General features: G+C 40.3%; 1 protein-coding gene across 8 annotated transcripts in view; it reads left to right on the top strand.

The window, feature by feature from the left end:
- ANKIB1 (ankyrin repeat and IBR domain containing 1) overlaps nucleotides 1-17748 on the top strand; it is a 280095-nt gene that overhangs the window by 77529 nt on the left and 184818 nt on the right. For all 8 annotated transcript variants that reach the window (XM_033931149.1, XM_033931147.1, XM_033931152.1 and 5 more), the window contains exons 4-5: nucleotides 12047-12229; nucleotides 17106-17223. In XM_033931149.1, the coding sequence (XP_033787040.1) occupies nucleotides 12047-12229; nucleotides 17106-17223 (301 nt within the window). The remainder of the gene's footprint in view (nucleotides 1-12046; nucleotides 12230-17105; nucleotides 17224-17748) is intronic.

The raw sequence follows: 17748 nt of genomic DNA, 5'->3' as shown, positions 1-17748 counted from the left end.
TGAGACCTGAGACCATCCTGGTGGCCATTCGCTGAACCGACTCAACTCTCCGCAGATCTTTTTGATAATGCGGCCTCCAGAACTGTACACAGTATTCCAGATGGGGTCTCACCATGCTTTCTAAAATTAAACTCATAATGTCAAAGCCATAACATCAGACAACCTTAATGGAATAGATTTACAAGGTTGGAACGTGGATTTTGAACAACATATTCACATCCTGTTACTGTTTGGAGAGGAATTCTCAACATGACAATAGATTTGGTTTACTTGTTCTACAAAATCTCCTTGAGGTTTGGGATCCAACTTCATTTGGATTGGATTTGAATTTCTAGAACGACGGACACTCCATTCCTGAACCTTTGGGTAGTCAATCCCTTCTTGCAAGAACTCTTGTAGGGAGCTTCATTTTCATTCTTTTTTTGCTCCTCCTCTCTTACCTCTGGGCTGTTCTTCAACTCCTCAGTTATCTTCCTACAAGCGAGACAGTAGGAGCTAGTCTATTATGAATGTTTTTATTTTTTTAATTCAAGTCTTTTTCACTTATTACTTTTGCAAGGTTTTTGGTACTGCAGAGGATCCCCTTAATGGGACTGCTCTGACTGCAGAAGAGCGCATACTCTGAGGGCTAGAGTCTGCACCCAAGTGGCAGGCTGCTCTGCAGTGCACCTACTTAGACAAGCTGCACTAACAGTTCAAGGGCTCAGGGACCATTCCCTTGGGAGCACTGCTCATCCCAGGTTCGTCCACAGTGGGCTTGAGTGCAGGCTTAGGTGGCTCCGTGGCAGTTTTCCAGGATTGGGAGCCGACTACATTCTCTCCCTGTTTTGTTATGCATGGTGGGGGGGGAGCTCTCCTGCAAGTGGGTTAGGTCTGAGAGATAGTCAGAAGACACAAGCAGTTTGGATTCCAGGCTTATTGAGGCAGAGATTCTCCGTGTAAGCTGTTTGCTGATTCTAATAATAATAATAATAACAGCTTATATACCGCAATACCGTGAAGTTCTATGCGGTTTACAAAGATTAAGCAAAGGTACAAATCGATTGACTTTAAGAGGGGAGGAAGAAAGAGGGTTAATAGGACAGGAAATCCATTTTTGAGGAGAGAGTGATCAATAGAACAAGTTAATCGCTATAGAGGGGAGAGAGAAGAAAGGATCAGTTGTCTAGATACTTTAGGAACAGGTGTGTTTTCAGACATTTCCTAAATTCCTCATAAGTAGTGGGCGAAAGCAATTGTTCTAGGTCTTTACCCCATGATGCTGCTTGGTGCGAGAGAAGATGTTCATGGTGTTTTTTCAGTTTACAACCTCTCACTGGGGGGAAACGAAGTTGGAATGTGAGCTTCTCTTGTGTCTGTTGGCTGAGAAGACGAAAAGGTCAGTTATATATTTAGGGGCAAGTCCGTGTAGTGCTTTGAAGCAGAAGCAGGCAGATTTAAACTTTACGCACGCCTCCATTGGCAGCCAATGCAGCTGCCGGTAATAGGGTGTCATGTGGTCAAACTTCCTCAGCCAAAAGATCAGTTTGACCGCTGCATTTTGCATCAATTGTAAACGCTGCATGTTCTTTTGGGAAACTGCTAAATAGGCGATGTTACAGTAGTCAAGTAGACTCAGTACGAGGGATTGGACTAGGGTTCTGAATGCCGCTGTATCGAAATAAGCTTTAATGGATCTGAGTTTCCAGAGAGTGAAAAATCCCTTTCTGATCAAGGAGTCCACCTGGTCTCTCATTGTTAGGCACTGATCCAAAGTTACACCTAGTATCTTTATGGTAGGTTGGATAGGGTAATTAAGATTATTGATACATAGTGGTGATTTGGTGTCAAGCGGATGTGGCGAAGCAACGAAGAAAGTTGTCTTTTCTGAATTAAGTTTGAGCCTAAAGGTTGTCATCCAGTGCTCCATCACGTTTATGGCTTCTGAAGCTTTAGGAATAGTTTCAGAGATAGAATTAACGAATGGGATGATAATCGTAAAATCATCTGCATAACTAAATAGTTTTATCCCTAACTGGGTTAGCTGCGTGCCTAGTGAGGACATGTAGACGTTGAAGAGCAATGGAGATAGCGGAGACCCTTGTGGCACACCCGATGGATTGCTCCAGGTATCTGAAAATTCATAATTAAAACGTACTTAATAAGTGCGGGACATAAGGAAGCCACGGAACCAATTCAGCACCTCGTCCCTGATACCAATGGCGTCTAGGCATTGCAGCAGTTTCCTGTGGTCTACTAGGTCAAAGGCAGAACTCATATCGAATTGCATAACCAGGGCATTAAGGCCCTTACTAAACAGTAGGCGCAGATTGTCTAAAATAGCCGCAATTACTGTCTCAGTACTGAATAACGGTCTAAAACCGGATTGAGTTTCATGTAGGAGAGAGAACTGATCCAGATAATCCATCAGTTGGATGTGTACCAATCCCTCCATAACTTTTACAATAAACGGAATGGATGCTACTGGTCTGTAGTTGGATATTATAGCTGAAGATTCTTTTCGATTTTTTAGAATTGGGGTTATTATTATGTGACCATTATTAGAGAGGAACTTCCCAGTTTTTAGGTTATGAGCCAAATATTGCATCATCAACAGTTTAAATACTAAAGGTGCTGCTTTCATGATTTCTGGGGGAGTATGAGTCCAGAACGCAATAGGATTTAGAGTATTTGTTATATAGTCTGTTAAAAGAGAGCAGCACGGAAGCTGCTTGTATTTTCACTGCTCTCAGCACCGATCCAGCGGGCAGGCAGAAAACGAGGCAGGAGGCCGATCCTGCAGGGGCGTTGAACCGTGTCCGCCCCCCCCCCCCCCCCGAGACCAGCGGGGGCCTCTCCTTAAAAGAGAGCAGCACGGAAGCTGCTTGTATTTTCACTGCTCTCAGCACCGATCCAGCGGGCAGGCAGAAAACGAGGCAGGAGGCCGATCCTGCAGGGGCGTTGAGCCGTGTCCGCCCCCCCCCCGAGACCAGCGGGGGCCTTCTCCTTAAAAGAGAGCAGCGCCAACGTTCGGCGCGACGGCGAAGGCGCATAGTGCGCGCCTTTGTGAAGCGACACTTTTTGAAGCGAAAAAACGTTATGATAAGTACTTCAATCCACTAAAATCGACCTCTATATACTGCACCTTTCAATAGATTTTTGACAGTATCTGCAAATTCTATATTCCTTCCAAATTGCCTGTTAAGTTGATAGTTCTGTTTATCTTCATATAGCCTGATGAGTTGATAATACTGTTTATCTCCATAATAACCTATATGTCTTCCATATAACCTGATAAGTTGAAAGTACTGTCTAACTCCATAATAACCTGTATGTCTTCATATAGCCTGATGAGTTGATAATACTGTCTATCTCCATATTAACCTGTATCTCTTCCATATAACCTGATAAGTTGATAGTACTGTCTATCTCCAAAATAACCAGATAAGCATAGACAAACTGCCATAGCTGATACTCTTATATCCCATTGTTAGTTCTCCTTATCCGTACATAACATTGATAGCACCTACCCAGCTCTGAACTCACTACTGAGGGCTACAGATGCAACAGAACAGAGGGGAAGAAAAAAGGCCCCCTCCTCCCCAACCTCCCTTCACCTCTCAGAATCTCACTCCTCACACCAAACACCAATCTGCAGACTCTCCCGTCCCCTACAAAAAATTCACTATGCCCCCCATTTTTTCTACAAGCGTACTCCTACATCTACTACTCTTCCTACTCCTAACCAAAAGAATAACAGAAGGATATCATACATCCTCTATCCCAACCTTAACAGAATCCCTTAGGTTCCCTCTACCTACCAGAAAACTATACTCGCACAGAAACTTGATAGACTGCTCCTCACTCAACCATATCAGCATACCAACCAGCTGGGGAAAAAGACCACCCCCAAAACCAAAATCAGCACACCACAACTATCATCCACAAACCAAAGAAAATCTCCTCCACCCAAACCTCTCACCCACTCCCCAAACACACTACACCTCATTATCCTGTGCATATATGAACATCAGATCAATAAGCACAAAAGCAGACCTTATTAAGGACTGGATAATTAAAAAACAACTAAGCTGCCTATTCCTATCCGAAACCTGGCTAACCTCGGAATCCGATCCCACCATCACAGAACTCTGCCCAACAGGTTACAAAATAGAACTGATCTGCAGAAAAAAAAAAACGTGGTGGAGGTCTAGCCATCATACTCAAAAACAACATTAATATAAAGACCCTAGACAAACACTCCACCTCCCACCTAGATCTCCTAGCCTGTCAACTATCCGATGATTCTCTCATAGGAACATTAACATGCATCCTCTGTTACTCAACACCAGGAAAATGGAATGAAAATAAACAAGCTCTCGAAGAATTCATTTACCAGAATTCCATAACATCACCTCATAACCTACTCCTAGGAGACATAAACCTCCATCTAGAAGATCACACCTCTAATCAAGTACTAAATTTTCTCTCATACCTCAAAGCACTGAACTACCAGATCCTCAACCCCCAACCCACACACGAAAAAGGCCACCAACTAGATGTCGCTGCTTACATGACCCAACACCCTCACAAACCCGAAATCCATATCTCAAATGGGACCTGGCACCCCTCCCTCTGGTCAGATCACTATAAATACACCTTTAACATCAACTGGCCTCAAAGCATCAACAAGCAACCTCCAAAAAAAACCTCCTTCAAAGCACGCCAAAAAATCGAACCCTCCACATTCTGGGATAAAGCAGACCACGCCATCAACAACATAGCCCCCAACGAATTTACATCCCAATGGCGAACCATAAGCGAAACCATCCTGAATGAGCTAGCCCCAGAAAAACTAAAATTTAAAATATGCAGACCTTCTGATAAATGGTTCGACTCCGAACTTCTCCAAGAAAAAAAGCTATGCAGACAACTTGAAAGAGACTGGAAAAAAAAAAAGAGCTCTGAACACTCTAAAACAGCATGGAGAAATCAAATTAACCAATACAAAACCAAACTCAAGGAAAAACGGAAAACCTACTACTCCAAAATGATAGGCACAAAAACCCCAGACACAAAAAAGCTATTCAACCTAGTAAAGAACCTCACTGATACCAAACCTTACCTTGCCACACAAGGAATCCACCCACCGACAGCAATCCACCTAGCAGACCATTTCAAAAACAAGATCACCAACATCAGAACCGCATTCATCAACACACACACCCATCTCGAAAAGATAACAACAAACCCATCAACAGGGGAAGCCATTGTTGCAGACAGAAGCTGGTCCAACTTCCCAATCCTACTTTGGTCGGATATGAATCGACTATACAATAAATACAGCCATGCCTCCAGCGACCTAAATAATTGCCCCACCTACCTGTTATCAAACGCCTCCATCACATTCAAAACTAACTTCATGCTATGGATTCAAACCACATTGACAGAAGGCCAATTCCCACAGGACCTAGGAGAGATTTTAATCACCCCAATCATGAAAGATCACAAAGGCCCAATAGATAGCCCCGCCAACTACAGACCTATCGCTTCAATACCAATATACGTTAAAATAATAGAAGGTCTAGTAGCTCAATACCTCACTAACTACCTGGAAAAACATAACTTACTCCACCCCTCACAATCAGGATTTCGAACTAACCATAGTACAGAAACACTACTTGTCTCACTTCTAGATACAGCCCGGCAACACATCAGTAAGGGAAAAAAGATGGTGTTAATACAACTAGACCTCTCCGCAGCATTTGACCTAGTTGACCACACCATATTACTACAAATACTCGACACCATAGGGATCTCAGGCAAGGTCTACAATTGGTTTCAAGGGTTCCTCAAATCAAGAACCTACAGGGTAAAGTACAATGATATAAAATCAGAGCCATGGGCAAACCCCTGCGGAGTTCCACAAGGATCTCCACTCTCACCTATGCTCTTCAACCTCTTTCTCTCCTCCCTAGGAGCCACTCTAGATAACCTAAATGTCACATCCTTCAGCTACGCAGACGACATCACCATACTCCTCCCCTTCGACCCATCAGATACCACCACCACAACAAAGCTGGAAACAACCTTAGATACAGTAGAAAAATGGATGATGGATCACAAACTAAAACTAAACTCAGAAAAAACAAAATTCCTCTTGCTCGAACAGGCCAAAACGCCTGCCATCACAGAACTGAAAATCAAAAACACCAAATACCCAATACAACCCGAACTAAAACTCCTAGGAGTTATAATAGACAGATGCTGCACAATGCAGTCCCAAATCAACAAGACGACCCAGAAAGCTTTTCTAACCATGAGAAATCTACGTAAAATCAGAAAATTCTTCAACCTAGCACAATTCAGACTAATTGTCCAATCCCTAGTCTTAGGTCTGCTGGACTACTGTAACTCCCTCTATCTTCCTTGTCCAGACACTATGATAAAAAGACTCCAGACCATACAAAACACCGCCCTCAGACTGATCTACTCACTCAGAAAATATGATCACATAACTACTGCCTTCTTAGACTCCCACTGGTTACCCATACAAGCACGAATTCAATTCAAATTCTACTGCCTGTTATTCAAAGCGTTACATGGCTCTTCCCCTTCCTACCTAAACAACCGCTTATACCAGATCTCCACCTCAAGACACAGAAGAACCCCAAACCCTTTTACCTTTCCCCCACTCAAAGGCACACTACGCAAGAAATTGTTTGCCAACCTTCTGGCAACACAAGCAGCAAAACTCAACCATACCATCTCCAATCTGCTGACAACATCGGACGACTTCAAAACATTCCGAAAAGAAATCAAAACCCTGCTTTTCAAAAAATTCATCCAAATATCTTAACCATTCTTCACCTACCTCAAGATATTACGTCCCCAAATAACCCTCCTAAACACCTTCCAAGCAAACAGACCCAAAAATTAGATGGTAATCTTACCTACTCTAACAATATTCTCTTTGTCCATATCACACAGTTCAGCAGTGTCACTTTACTATCCAACCCCTAAATCCCCTTAGGAATCTATCCAGCTATCTCTCCTCTGTCAAAAAAAAAAAAAAAAAAAAAAATTGTATCTTCACTGGAAAATGTCCAGTCAAATCTTTTGTAATCCGCCTTGAACTGCAAGGTATAGGCGGAATAGAAATCCGTAATGTAATGTAATGTAATGTAATTGTTCCACTCTAAATCTTGAAAGGAGCTCCAGATCATGTCTGCCGGTGTATCATTTCCTTGGGTGATAGGTATCGGATGATCATTAGGGTCATTTGTTGAACAATGAATTCTAAGGTTTTTAATTTTCGAATCGAAGTGTAGTGCTAAGTCATTTGCAGAGGGTAACTTAGAGTTGTGTGTGGGTGTGGTGTAGCGAGCGGTGTCAAATAAATTTGTGATCAGGTTGAATAGCTCTTTTGTATTGATTCCTTGTGAACCATTACAAGATGAGTTGATTTTAATTGAGTAGAATGCTTTACGTTTGTCTTTTATTTTTTATGTTAGCTCTCCATTTGTTACGGTCTGTTAGTTCTCCTGTTTTTTTCCAAGTTCTTTCTAGTCGTCTAGCTAGTTGTTTCAGTTTTAGAAGTTCGGTGTCAAACCATTTGTTATATTTATTTGCATTGCTTTTGCTATTGCTATTGCGTATAGGGGCGATTTTATCTAAAATGGATGTGCTGGTTGTCATCCAGTGATCCCAGAAATCGATTCCTTCTTCTATCTCTGATTGCAATTCATATTATGACCAGAAATCTATTGGATTAATATAGCCTCTGGTGTGATGTTCTCTTTTTATTATTGGGCGTGTTTTAGATTTAGAATAAGACCAGATTAGCTTGAAATAATAAGTAAAATGATCAGACCAGATATCATGACACCAGGTGCCTTTACATATAGAGATGGCAGGGTTTGGGATGTTCTTTGTGGACATGGCTACCAAATCTAACTGATGGCCTTTTACGTGTGTTTGTGTGGGTAGAGGGAGGTTGTAATTGAGCAGGGATAGAAAGTTTTTAAACTCTTTCACGTTTGTATTGTCCTCTTCATCTAGGTGTAAGTTTATGTCTCCTGCGATGATATTGTAAGGAGAACCGAGTGAATTGTTTAGGACAAATGCACAGAAGTCTTCTTTGGCTTTTGGCCAGCTTTTTGGTGGGACATAGAGTAATATGCATGATAGGGATTCTTCTAGATGACGGCTGCTAATTTTACAGGCTAGAATTTCTAGTTGGTCGCTCATTTTGGAATCTAATAGTTCAAAATCATGGTTAATCATACTTCATATGTAATTTTCCCTAGTAACAACGATGGCTCAGGCATCACATGCTATTGGTTTCTTCTCTGTCAGGGATAATGACATGTTTACTAAGGGCACACTGCCCTAGGACTCATCTATTTCTGAATCTTAAGAACATAAGAATTGCCGCTGCTGGGTTAGACCAGTGATCCATCGTGCTCAATAGTCCGCTCACGCAGCAGCCCTTAGGTCAAAGACCAGTGCCTTAATTGAGTCTAGCCTTACCTGCGTATGTTCCGGTACAGCAGGAAATAGCTGTGGCATGCGTCTATTTTTAAAACGTTAACATTTGCTAACCAAGAAATATTATTTTACTGTAACTTTGAAGCATTTCTATCCTTCAGCTCAATCTTTTTATATATAACTATTAGTGTAAGAGGTGTCTAATGCATATTAGTTATGCCCTCCCTCCTTAATATCCTGCTTAATATAATTAGCACCATCAGCTTTCCTCCTCTAATTCAGGGATGAATCACGCAGGTGCCCCTATGTGTATCAGTCCTATTCAGGCAGGGTACAATACTCTATATCATCAACCCTACAACATCTAACTACATTTGTATGGATAAAATAGTTCCTTATTCATATATCCTTTCCACATAAACATTGTTCTTATACTTTTGTATGTTTAAATATACTTTATGGCTTCATCCTGTTATGAGCTTACCGCACCTAAAGAAATAAGTTTACAAAACTCTTCACTTCAAGCTGGACTGTTTCCATGCCCTCCTATAGAAAGTTTTATCTGGAGTAGCCAAGTCTGCACTAGACTTGGCTACTCCAGATATTTCAGGTCATGCTCACAGGTCAAGGTTTTGAAGTCTGGGTGACCACATTAGAATCTCTTACGCTCTCATGTTCCACATTGCACTCTCCAATCCAGAAACCTCTACCTCTGGATCAGAAAAGTGGTTGGGTTTAAGTCATGAGGCAGTATCTGTTGCAGCAGCTATGGCCCCCATTTCTAATCTGCCGAAGGTATCTTCATTCTTTCTTCACTGCACTTCATTCCCGCTGGGCAGCAAGAAGGGCATGGGAAGAGTCTCTTGAAGTGGGAAACAGATCAGATACAGTTACTGGATTCAAAACAAGATGAAAAGACATACAGGCTTTCTAAATGGTGCATCTAGTAAAACTCATATTACTTTCAATAGGCCTATCACTATCTTATGATTGCACATACTTGCATTAGTACTTCATAAGTCCATAAAATAGATTAAACAATACAAGCTGTAAAAATTTAAAGTCCAGTCTCTGAAACTTCACTCTGCCATTGTAGGCCGATGATCTTGGTGGCAACAGTCAATCAGTCCTTTCGTGGTAGCCAGTAAAGAAATAGTCCTGGTGGTGTATGCTGATCAATGGTAGGCCTCAATATTCTGCTATGGACATTCTTTGTCAGGTTTCAGTCACATGTTAAGTCTTATTCTCTTTAGCTTGGTCTTCTCTATATAGAGAAATTTCTCCTTCCTCTGGATCCACTGTAAATGGAAGTCCTCAACAAATATTAAAAAGATGATTCTGCAAAAGTGCAAACAGCAAAAATAATTAATATTTAGCAATCTTCATCATTTTTGAATGTGGACCCTATACTCATGCAGGCCACAGACCAGTCAGTCTCTACATTAATATTATCTTCCTTTCCAACATTTTCAATGTCCTTTATGGCTCTGGTACCAACCCAATAAATTTCATTGTATCAATTTATATAATGTCTTATTTGCTTACAATTCCTGCCTCTACCAACATCCTCCCAATTCCTTTCCCACATATATGCATGCAGGTCTACTTGCAATTTATTTTCTATAAACACATGTAACATTGTATTAGTATTCATTTCCCACTAATACACATTCCTCTCTCTTTTAACCTCACTTGTAATAGATTCTATTATTTTTTATTTTTAAAGACGATAACCCCAATATCTTTTCTCTCTGAAATATCCTTATGTTTAGTAACATTACATATTTTACATACATGCAAAGGAAGAAATATCATATAATCCAATTTATGTACTATTACTATAGTACAAGCACAAATTACAGGGTGAGAGATAATTAGAAGAGTCTCAGAAAGCAGAGAAGAGTCTAAAAGAACGCCTTCATCTCAAAAGCTGCAGAGCAAAGACGAAAAAGTGTGTCATGCACTCACAATAGAAGTACAATTCCAAAACATTTGAGAAACCTGCAACTCTTAGAAATACTTAAGAGCAGATGAAATAAGCAGGAATAGGAAGGAGAGATCTCCATTAGTGTCTCAGACCAAAAACACAAAGGCCTCATAGTGAGCATGAGAGAGAGAGAGAAAATACAGGGCTAAAGAAAAACTAAACAAAGGCAAATGTACATTACTTAAAGTTAAAAAATGAGCCAAAAAGAAGATTCTAAAGAAGGACTATAACAGACAGGTAACTAGTATTCTGCATTCAGTAGTATATTTTGCATAGAGCAATACTTATAAGGGATTTTGTTATGATTTTCAAGGCATTACATTCTTTTCCTAACAAAGTTTAAAAAATAACTTTTAGTTTTATTTATGGCATCTGTACCTGTGTAATTTTTTGTATGAATGCACACTGCACTATCTATTGTGATTTGTTGAAGTAGTACTTTTATTTCTGTGTTCTGGCCAGAAAGAATTAGCTTTACCTTTAAGGGCCTAATCTGGATGCCTTTTGGGATGTCTCACATAGGCATTTTGGCCCGGATTCTCTATATAATGCCGATATCAGTGGCTGCCTAAAAAGCAGTTGCCAATCACGTATCAATCACGCAATGGCGCTGTATAAAGAATTATGCCTCCATGAAAGATAGGTGACAAACTTAGGCCAGGGTTTTCCAGGCCTCCATTTCCAGTGCCTTTGTCGTGAATTGCACCTACTTAGGTGCTTTAGACCACCTAACATCATTTCTGTTGTTAACCACACCCGCAATCACGTTAGATGGCCTATCTGGCGCAGATTTTTTAGGTGCAGGTAGGCGCCTTCAAACTCAGTTAAAAATTATAAACCGGCAGGTGGTGTTTTTTTTTTAAATTGAGCGTGGCGCCATTTAGAGAATCTAAGCCTTTGTTTTTTTAAAGGTTACTTAAGTATTTATGTGGCTTTTATAAAATGGGATCCTAAAGTGCAGACAAGTATGCATACACCTGCTCTGTAGCAGCTGTAAACTGTGTGTATGTATTTTATAAAATATGTGCACATGTTGCAAATCTATCCTGCTGAATTCAAACTATGCATCTGGGAATGGCGCACTTATAAGTATCTGCTGTCTTGTTACAGCTCATATTTACACACGTGCATACTGTAGGATAGTTTGTTCATATGTTAAACCACAGGTGTCAAAGTCGGTCCTCGAGGGCCGCAATCCAGTCTGGTTTTCAGGATTTCCCCAATGAATATGCATGAGATCTATTTGCATGAACTGCTTTCATTGTATGCTAATAGATCTCATGCATATTCATTGGGGGAAATCCTGAAAACCCGACTGGATTGCGGCCCTCGAGGAGGGACTTTGACACCCCTGTGTTAAACAGTTCTCTCATGTGGAAAACCCTTTATAAAATTACGCCCCACCTATGGAACATTATCAGATGAGCTAAAATACTGTATGTGATGTAACTTTATGTGGGTTATCCTGTTTCCCTGGGCATGGAAGAAGAATTCCCAAATTCTTCTGTTTCTGTAGCTATACACAAATACATATGCAGTATTAAAGTCAAAAAGATTCTCGTGCAAATTTTGGGCCCTTTTATTTTTCAGCTTCTCGTAAAACATGGTGGAGACTTGTTTGCTGAAAATGAAAACAAAGACACTCCTTGCGATTGTGCCGAGAAGCAACATCACAAAGAGCTGGCCCTCAATTTGGAATCCCAAATGGTATTCTCCCGGGATCCTGAAGCAGATGACATAGAAGCTGAATATGCCGCATTAGACAAACGGGAGGTATATACTTTTAGCAGGCTGACTTTATAAGTTTTATGAGCAAATATCTTTTTAGTGTGTGGTGACAAGGGTCTAAGGCAATGGTCTCAAACTCATGGCCCTGGGGCCACATGCGGCCCGCCAGGTACTATTTTGAGGCCCTCGGTATGTTTATCATAATCACAAAAGTAAAATAAAACAGTTTCTTGATCATATGTCTCTTTAGTTATAAATTACAATATTATTATTAAGGCTTAGCCAAAAGGAAAGATTTATAAACTATAAAGAGTTTTACCTCATACAAAATAGTTATTTCTTTGATAAGACATTAACTGTTTTTTTGAGGCACTCTTAAGTACCTACAAATCCAAAATGTGGCCCTGCAAAGGGTTTGAGTTTGAGACCACTGGTCTAAGGGGTCCTTATACTTAGCTGCGGTAAGCACTAGTGTGCACTTTCCATGGCTTAAAGTGGTTTACTGTAGGACAAGGGGGTCCTGTGGTAAGTTAAAATTCAGTGCGTTCTTTCTTTAATATATTTTTTGTTACAGGGAACATATCTGGGGAGCATAAAGTATGTGTTGTTAGCTTTTCTACATTACCATGCATTAACTGGATTATTTCTTGATCCCTTACTGCCTGCAGAATAAGTGTCGGTAAGTGCTCCTATAATAATTCATTTTAATGGCTGTATGATAATGGCCAAAAAAAGATGGGAAAGCCACTAAACATCAACTGTGTGACATACTCTAAACAAACAGTGGAGTTTTACGTTGCCTTATAATTTTTTTAAAAAAATATTATAGTTTTAAAAAATATTTCTTATAATACCTAAAAAAACAATAATGTTATATATGGGAGGAAAAAAAGACCTCAGTGGGCTACTACGCACACTAATAGTTTAACTTGTGCTGCTTCTGTTGACTCCCATTGTAATCATCAGACAAAAACTCCTGGATTTATTCAAAAATATTCTATGCTAATGGCAACATTAGCACATTTCCATTAATAGAATTAAGACCATATTCTGGCTGCAGTAAAAATGGCCTAAGTGTGTGGGAAAACTCGCATAAAAGTGTGCTAAGGCCTGTCACCTTGAGCTTGTATAGGTTTGTGCGACTCACAAATGGAAGATTAGATTAGATTAGATTTTTTACCGCAGCTTAGTAAAAGGACTCAGCCTTCCAGCAACCTATTATAATGTGAGAATACTAGATATCCTCTTTATCCAAATGCATCCTGGTATTTAAGGGTTTTAAGTGGGTTCATTTCAGGATATTTAAATGTATAACTTTCCTTCCTTCAAGAACATTTGAATGGTTTACAACATATAAATAATATAAGGCATTTCTATTCACGTAAAAATCCCTCAAACTAACAATTCATTCATATCTACCTTATTGCCCCCACCTCCTAGAAATTTTTACCACTCTATCCCTTCACAATTACGATATATACAAAGTTGCTTCAACTGTGCCTGAATTCAAGAGGGCCTGGGATAGGCATGGGGGATCTCTCAAAGAGAGATAGAGATAATAGTTACTGTGGATGGGCAGACTAGATGGGCCATTTGGTCTTTATCTGCCGATATGTTTCTGTATAACAAGTTAGCTTCTAACGTCTCTTCTCTCCCCCTCAGCTCTATCACTTCACTACTAATTGTTTAAATAACCATATCTTCCCCTTTCTCCACTGTTCATCAATGCTGCTGTCAAAGAAATGAGCTTCCCAGTCCTTCCAACTCCCCTACATTTCTCCCTCCCCAAAAAAAGGGTGGGGGAGAAAGACAGCAGAACATTCACTCATTCAATTTTGCCAAGGGTTTCCATAATTTTTACCAATTATACATAGTTTCTCTTTGCAGTTCTAACAACTCTTCCATGTCATACAGATACCACGATTTATTCAGCCATTGCTGACATGGAGGGTAGGGAAAGGGACAGTGATAAAACTTTCGGGGACAGAGAAATTGAGTTCCTACGGGGTTGAGGAAAAATTTGTCCCTGTGTCATTCTCTAATTAGGAGTTAAAAGCCTCCGTGAACTGTTAATGATTGTGCTGATAACTCTAGGGAGCCAGAACAGAGCCCAACCACATATGTAATGTAATGTAATTTATTTCTTATATACCGCTACATCCGTTAGGTTCTAAGCGGTTTACAGAAAATATACATTAAGATTAGAAATAAGAAAGGTACTTGAAAAATTCCCTTACTGTCCCGAAGGCTCACAATCTAACTAAAGTACCTGGAGGGTAATAGAGAAGTGAAAAGTAGAGTTAGAGGAAAAATAAAAATAAAATAAACATTTTAACAAGACAGCATTGATCTAAATACTTTGGAAGGTAGAAGAGAGGAGAGAAAGGAATAGAAGCAGAAGGGGGAGCCGTTGAACAGTAGAATTCTGGAGAAATTTAAATGATAGAAATAGAACAAAACAAAGACAAAAGGCAAAACAATAGATAAGATTAAAGATAAATCATAAGCTGGAAAGAAAAATAAAATAAAACTTTGTCTTCAATCCACGGTTTCAGCGTCAGTGATGAAGTGGAGCAAGTAAGTTTAGGAGGAGCGATTGACGTTTCCAGAAAGGGCTTCTTCAGGGAAGAGACTTGGCAGACAGTCCCAGGATGCCTATGTCTCCTCCCCTGCGATGTTCTCCCATCCATGCATTCCCTCCCAGACACACTGCCCGTGCCCCAGCCGCTCCAAGGAGGCTGCCCCAGATGAGGCCCACGGTGAATGCAGGATTCTCTCCTCTGCGGGAAAGCCGCCCGGAGCCGACAGTCGATCTTCTTAGCGGATTGCATGGGGGGAAGAGTTCACACTTATAAATAAATGTTGTTTATTGTGGCCCTGCAAGAGCAGGTCACAGTATAGGAGGATTTGTTTTGTGTTCACTTTTTTCCACCACCTGTGAATTGAACAGAACCTCTATGTGATGCCTTCAATAATATATTTTGTTCACCTTATCTCACTGTGTGGCTCTGATTTATCTTGGCTGCAGGGTCCACACTTATTCACATTACCACACCAATCTTCTACTGAATGTTATAACCATCAACATACACATTCCTTAACGTTCTGCTCCAGTTAAAACCAAGTCTCCTTGCAGCAACAGTAACCTATAATTTACTAGTAAAGTCCTAGTTTCCTTTATGCTTACTTTGACTGGGACATTTAAAATAAATTAAACATTAAACACCTCCCTTCCCCCCATCTGTTCTTTATTTTGTATGACCTAAAATGAGAGGTGAAGACCAGCTAATCATGAGTCTGTTTAAGCTCTGCACCTGAGTTGTTGTCTACTCCATTTGATCCTAACTATGGTCATTTGTCCCTCTTCACTTGTATTCCCTCACCCATTTCCAAAATGTTTTGTTGTACAAGGCGTGCATTGTAAACCATATTGTGGGCTACAGTAGTTTCTTATTAGATGAAATTTAAAGTGATCTTTGAAAACATCTTCTTACTCCGCAGGTAAAAAAAAAATCAACCCTGACCTTTTTTTTGTGGGGTCTATGATAATTCATGTATAGGCCTGAGTAAAAGGAGTTTACCTGTCAGGTTTCAGTTCCTACAGTATTACATGTTGCTTTCTTTCTGTTGATTTTTTTTAAACTAAAAAAATACTTAAGGAGGAAGTTATTTAGGTGCAGTAAAAGCAAAGCTTTTACCGTACCTTAATTTTCCACTGGAGTGAATAACGCACAGTATCTCAGTATAACTGGTTAGTCACTCTCGCAGTACCAGAATAACACTGTTGTCATCAACCTTGCAAGCAACATTATTGATACTGCCCAAGCGCAGTGGGCTGCATTTTAAAGGTTTTGGCTAGTTAGTATGAAAGTTCACCCTTCCTGCTTATGTTCTCAGTCTATATGCCCCTTTTCCCCTCAAAAGCCCATCCTCACAGTACTCTTTCCAGGCCTACCTTGAAAACTTCCTGGGGTCTATTGGGGTCAGAGCAGGAATGATCCCCAGTTGTTCCTGTCCCTGCTGATGCTAAGTTCAAAATGGCACAAGTAACCCCCTAGTAGTAATTTCACAGTGCTGCCACTTGGGGGGTCAAGCTGCCATGTAAAATAAGACTCTTATACTGCAATTTTGTCTCCTAGCAGTAGTACTATGGACTTCTGTTATGAAGGCGCGTTGGGGCCTTAACGTGCGGAATAGCATGCGCTAGCCGCTACTGCCTCCTCTTGAGCAGGCGATAGTTTTTCGGCTAGTGCACACTAATGTGGTGTGTTCGCTAAAAACGCTAGTGCACCTTCGTAAAAGGAGCCCTATAAGTCTACTACTAGGGACTGTCTGTACCATTTTGAACCTTGGAGTGATTAGGAATGCTTCTGCCCCCAAATCTTTAGACCATAGAGATAATTCATGGTAGACCCCAAGGAGCTTACAGGAAGCTGGTGAGAGAACATATGGAGAAATGGGGGTGTTATGTTGAAAGGAGGGCATGGAAGAGGGGCTTATTCAGGGGAGAAGCAGGGGAAGGAATGGAGAGCATCAGCAGGAAGGGGGAACTTTCATATTGATTGGCTGGCCCCTTTAAGAAGCTGCCTGGGACATTTTTGCTGGTGTTTCCCCCCTCCCCCCCATTAATAATGCAGCTTGTAGTCTTCACTGCAAGCTATGTTGTTCAATTTAGATAGTAATGAGGTATTTTGCATGCTCTGCATCTCATTACTGTAGATCCCATATTGCCTTAAATTATTGTGTATTATGGTAATGTAACGCACATTAGTGCCTTTTAAATGTGTTAAGGAGTAAGTAACGTATGATATGGCCATAATGTACCTTAATAAATACTACCATTAACGGAAACATAGAAAATGAGGGCAGACAAAATTATTGCTTCTCTTAAGTAAGAATGCTAACCTTTATTTTTTTTAAGCCATATGAGGGATTAAGACCTCAGGATTTACGGAGACTGAAGGATATGCTGATAGTGGAGACAGCGGATATGCTTCAAGCGCCACTTTTCACTGCAGAAGCTTTGCTACGAGCACATGGTAATTAACCTATAAACTTTATTTTGCTTTTCTGTTAAATCTGTTGTAAGTATAAAAGAATAAGGGGTAAATATTTTCTCTATGGACAGAAAATGAGATCATTTTGTACATTTTTGGATTTTTAGATTTATTAAGTGGCTTTTCCAGAGTTATCTTTCTTGCCCAAATGAAACTCTGTTTAAGCCGTCTATGCCTTATGCAGTGAAGAGATTTGCCCAAAGTTTATACTATTAGTGGGAGAATTGGAATTGAACCCTGGCTTCCCTTCTTTTCAACCTGCTTATCTAACCATAGAACACTATTTGGGGAGTTCTGGTGTTCTCTAGCTATTCACAGGTCCAGATTGCTTTGCCTAGCCATATTGTCACAACAGGCCAGTTTAACAACCCACTGATTTCTATAAAGAGAATAGAACAGCACTAGCTTCTGTTAAAACTACATATAACATTTATTAGTAAAGAAAAGATACAACACCATGGATAGAAGCTTCATCCAGTTAGTGTCACACAAACTGGATAGCCTTCA

This window comes from Geotrypetes seraphini, chromosome 2 (assembly GCF_902459505.1).
Source record: "Geotrypetes seraphini chromosome 2, aGeoSer1.1, whole genome shotgun sequence".
Classification (NCBI taxonomy): domain Eukaryota; kingdom Metazoa; phylum Chordata; class Amphibia; order Gymnophiona; family Dermophiidae; genus Geotrypetes; species Geotrypetes seraphini.
The sequence above is the reverse complement of the archived record's forward strand: the minus strand, read 5'-3'. Positions and strand labels throughout refer to the sequence as shown.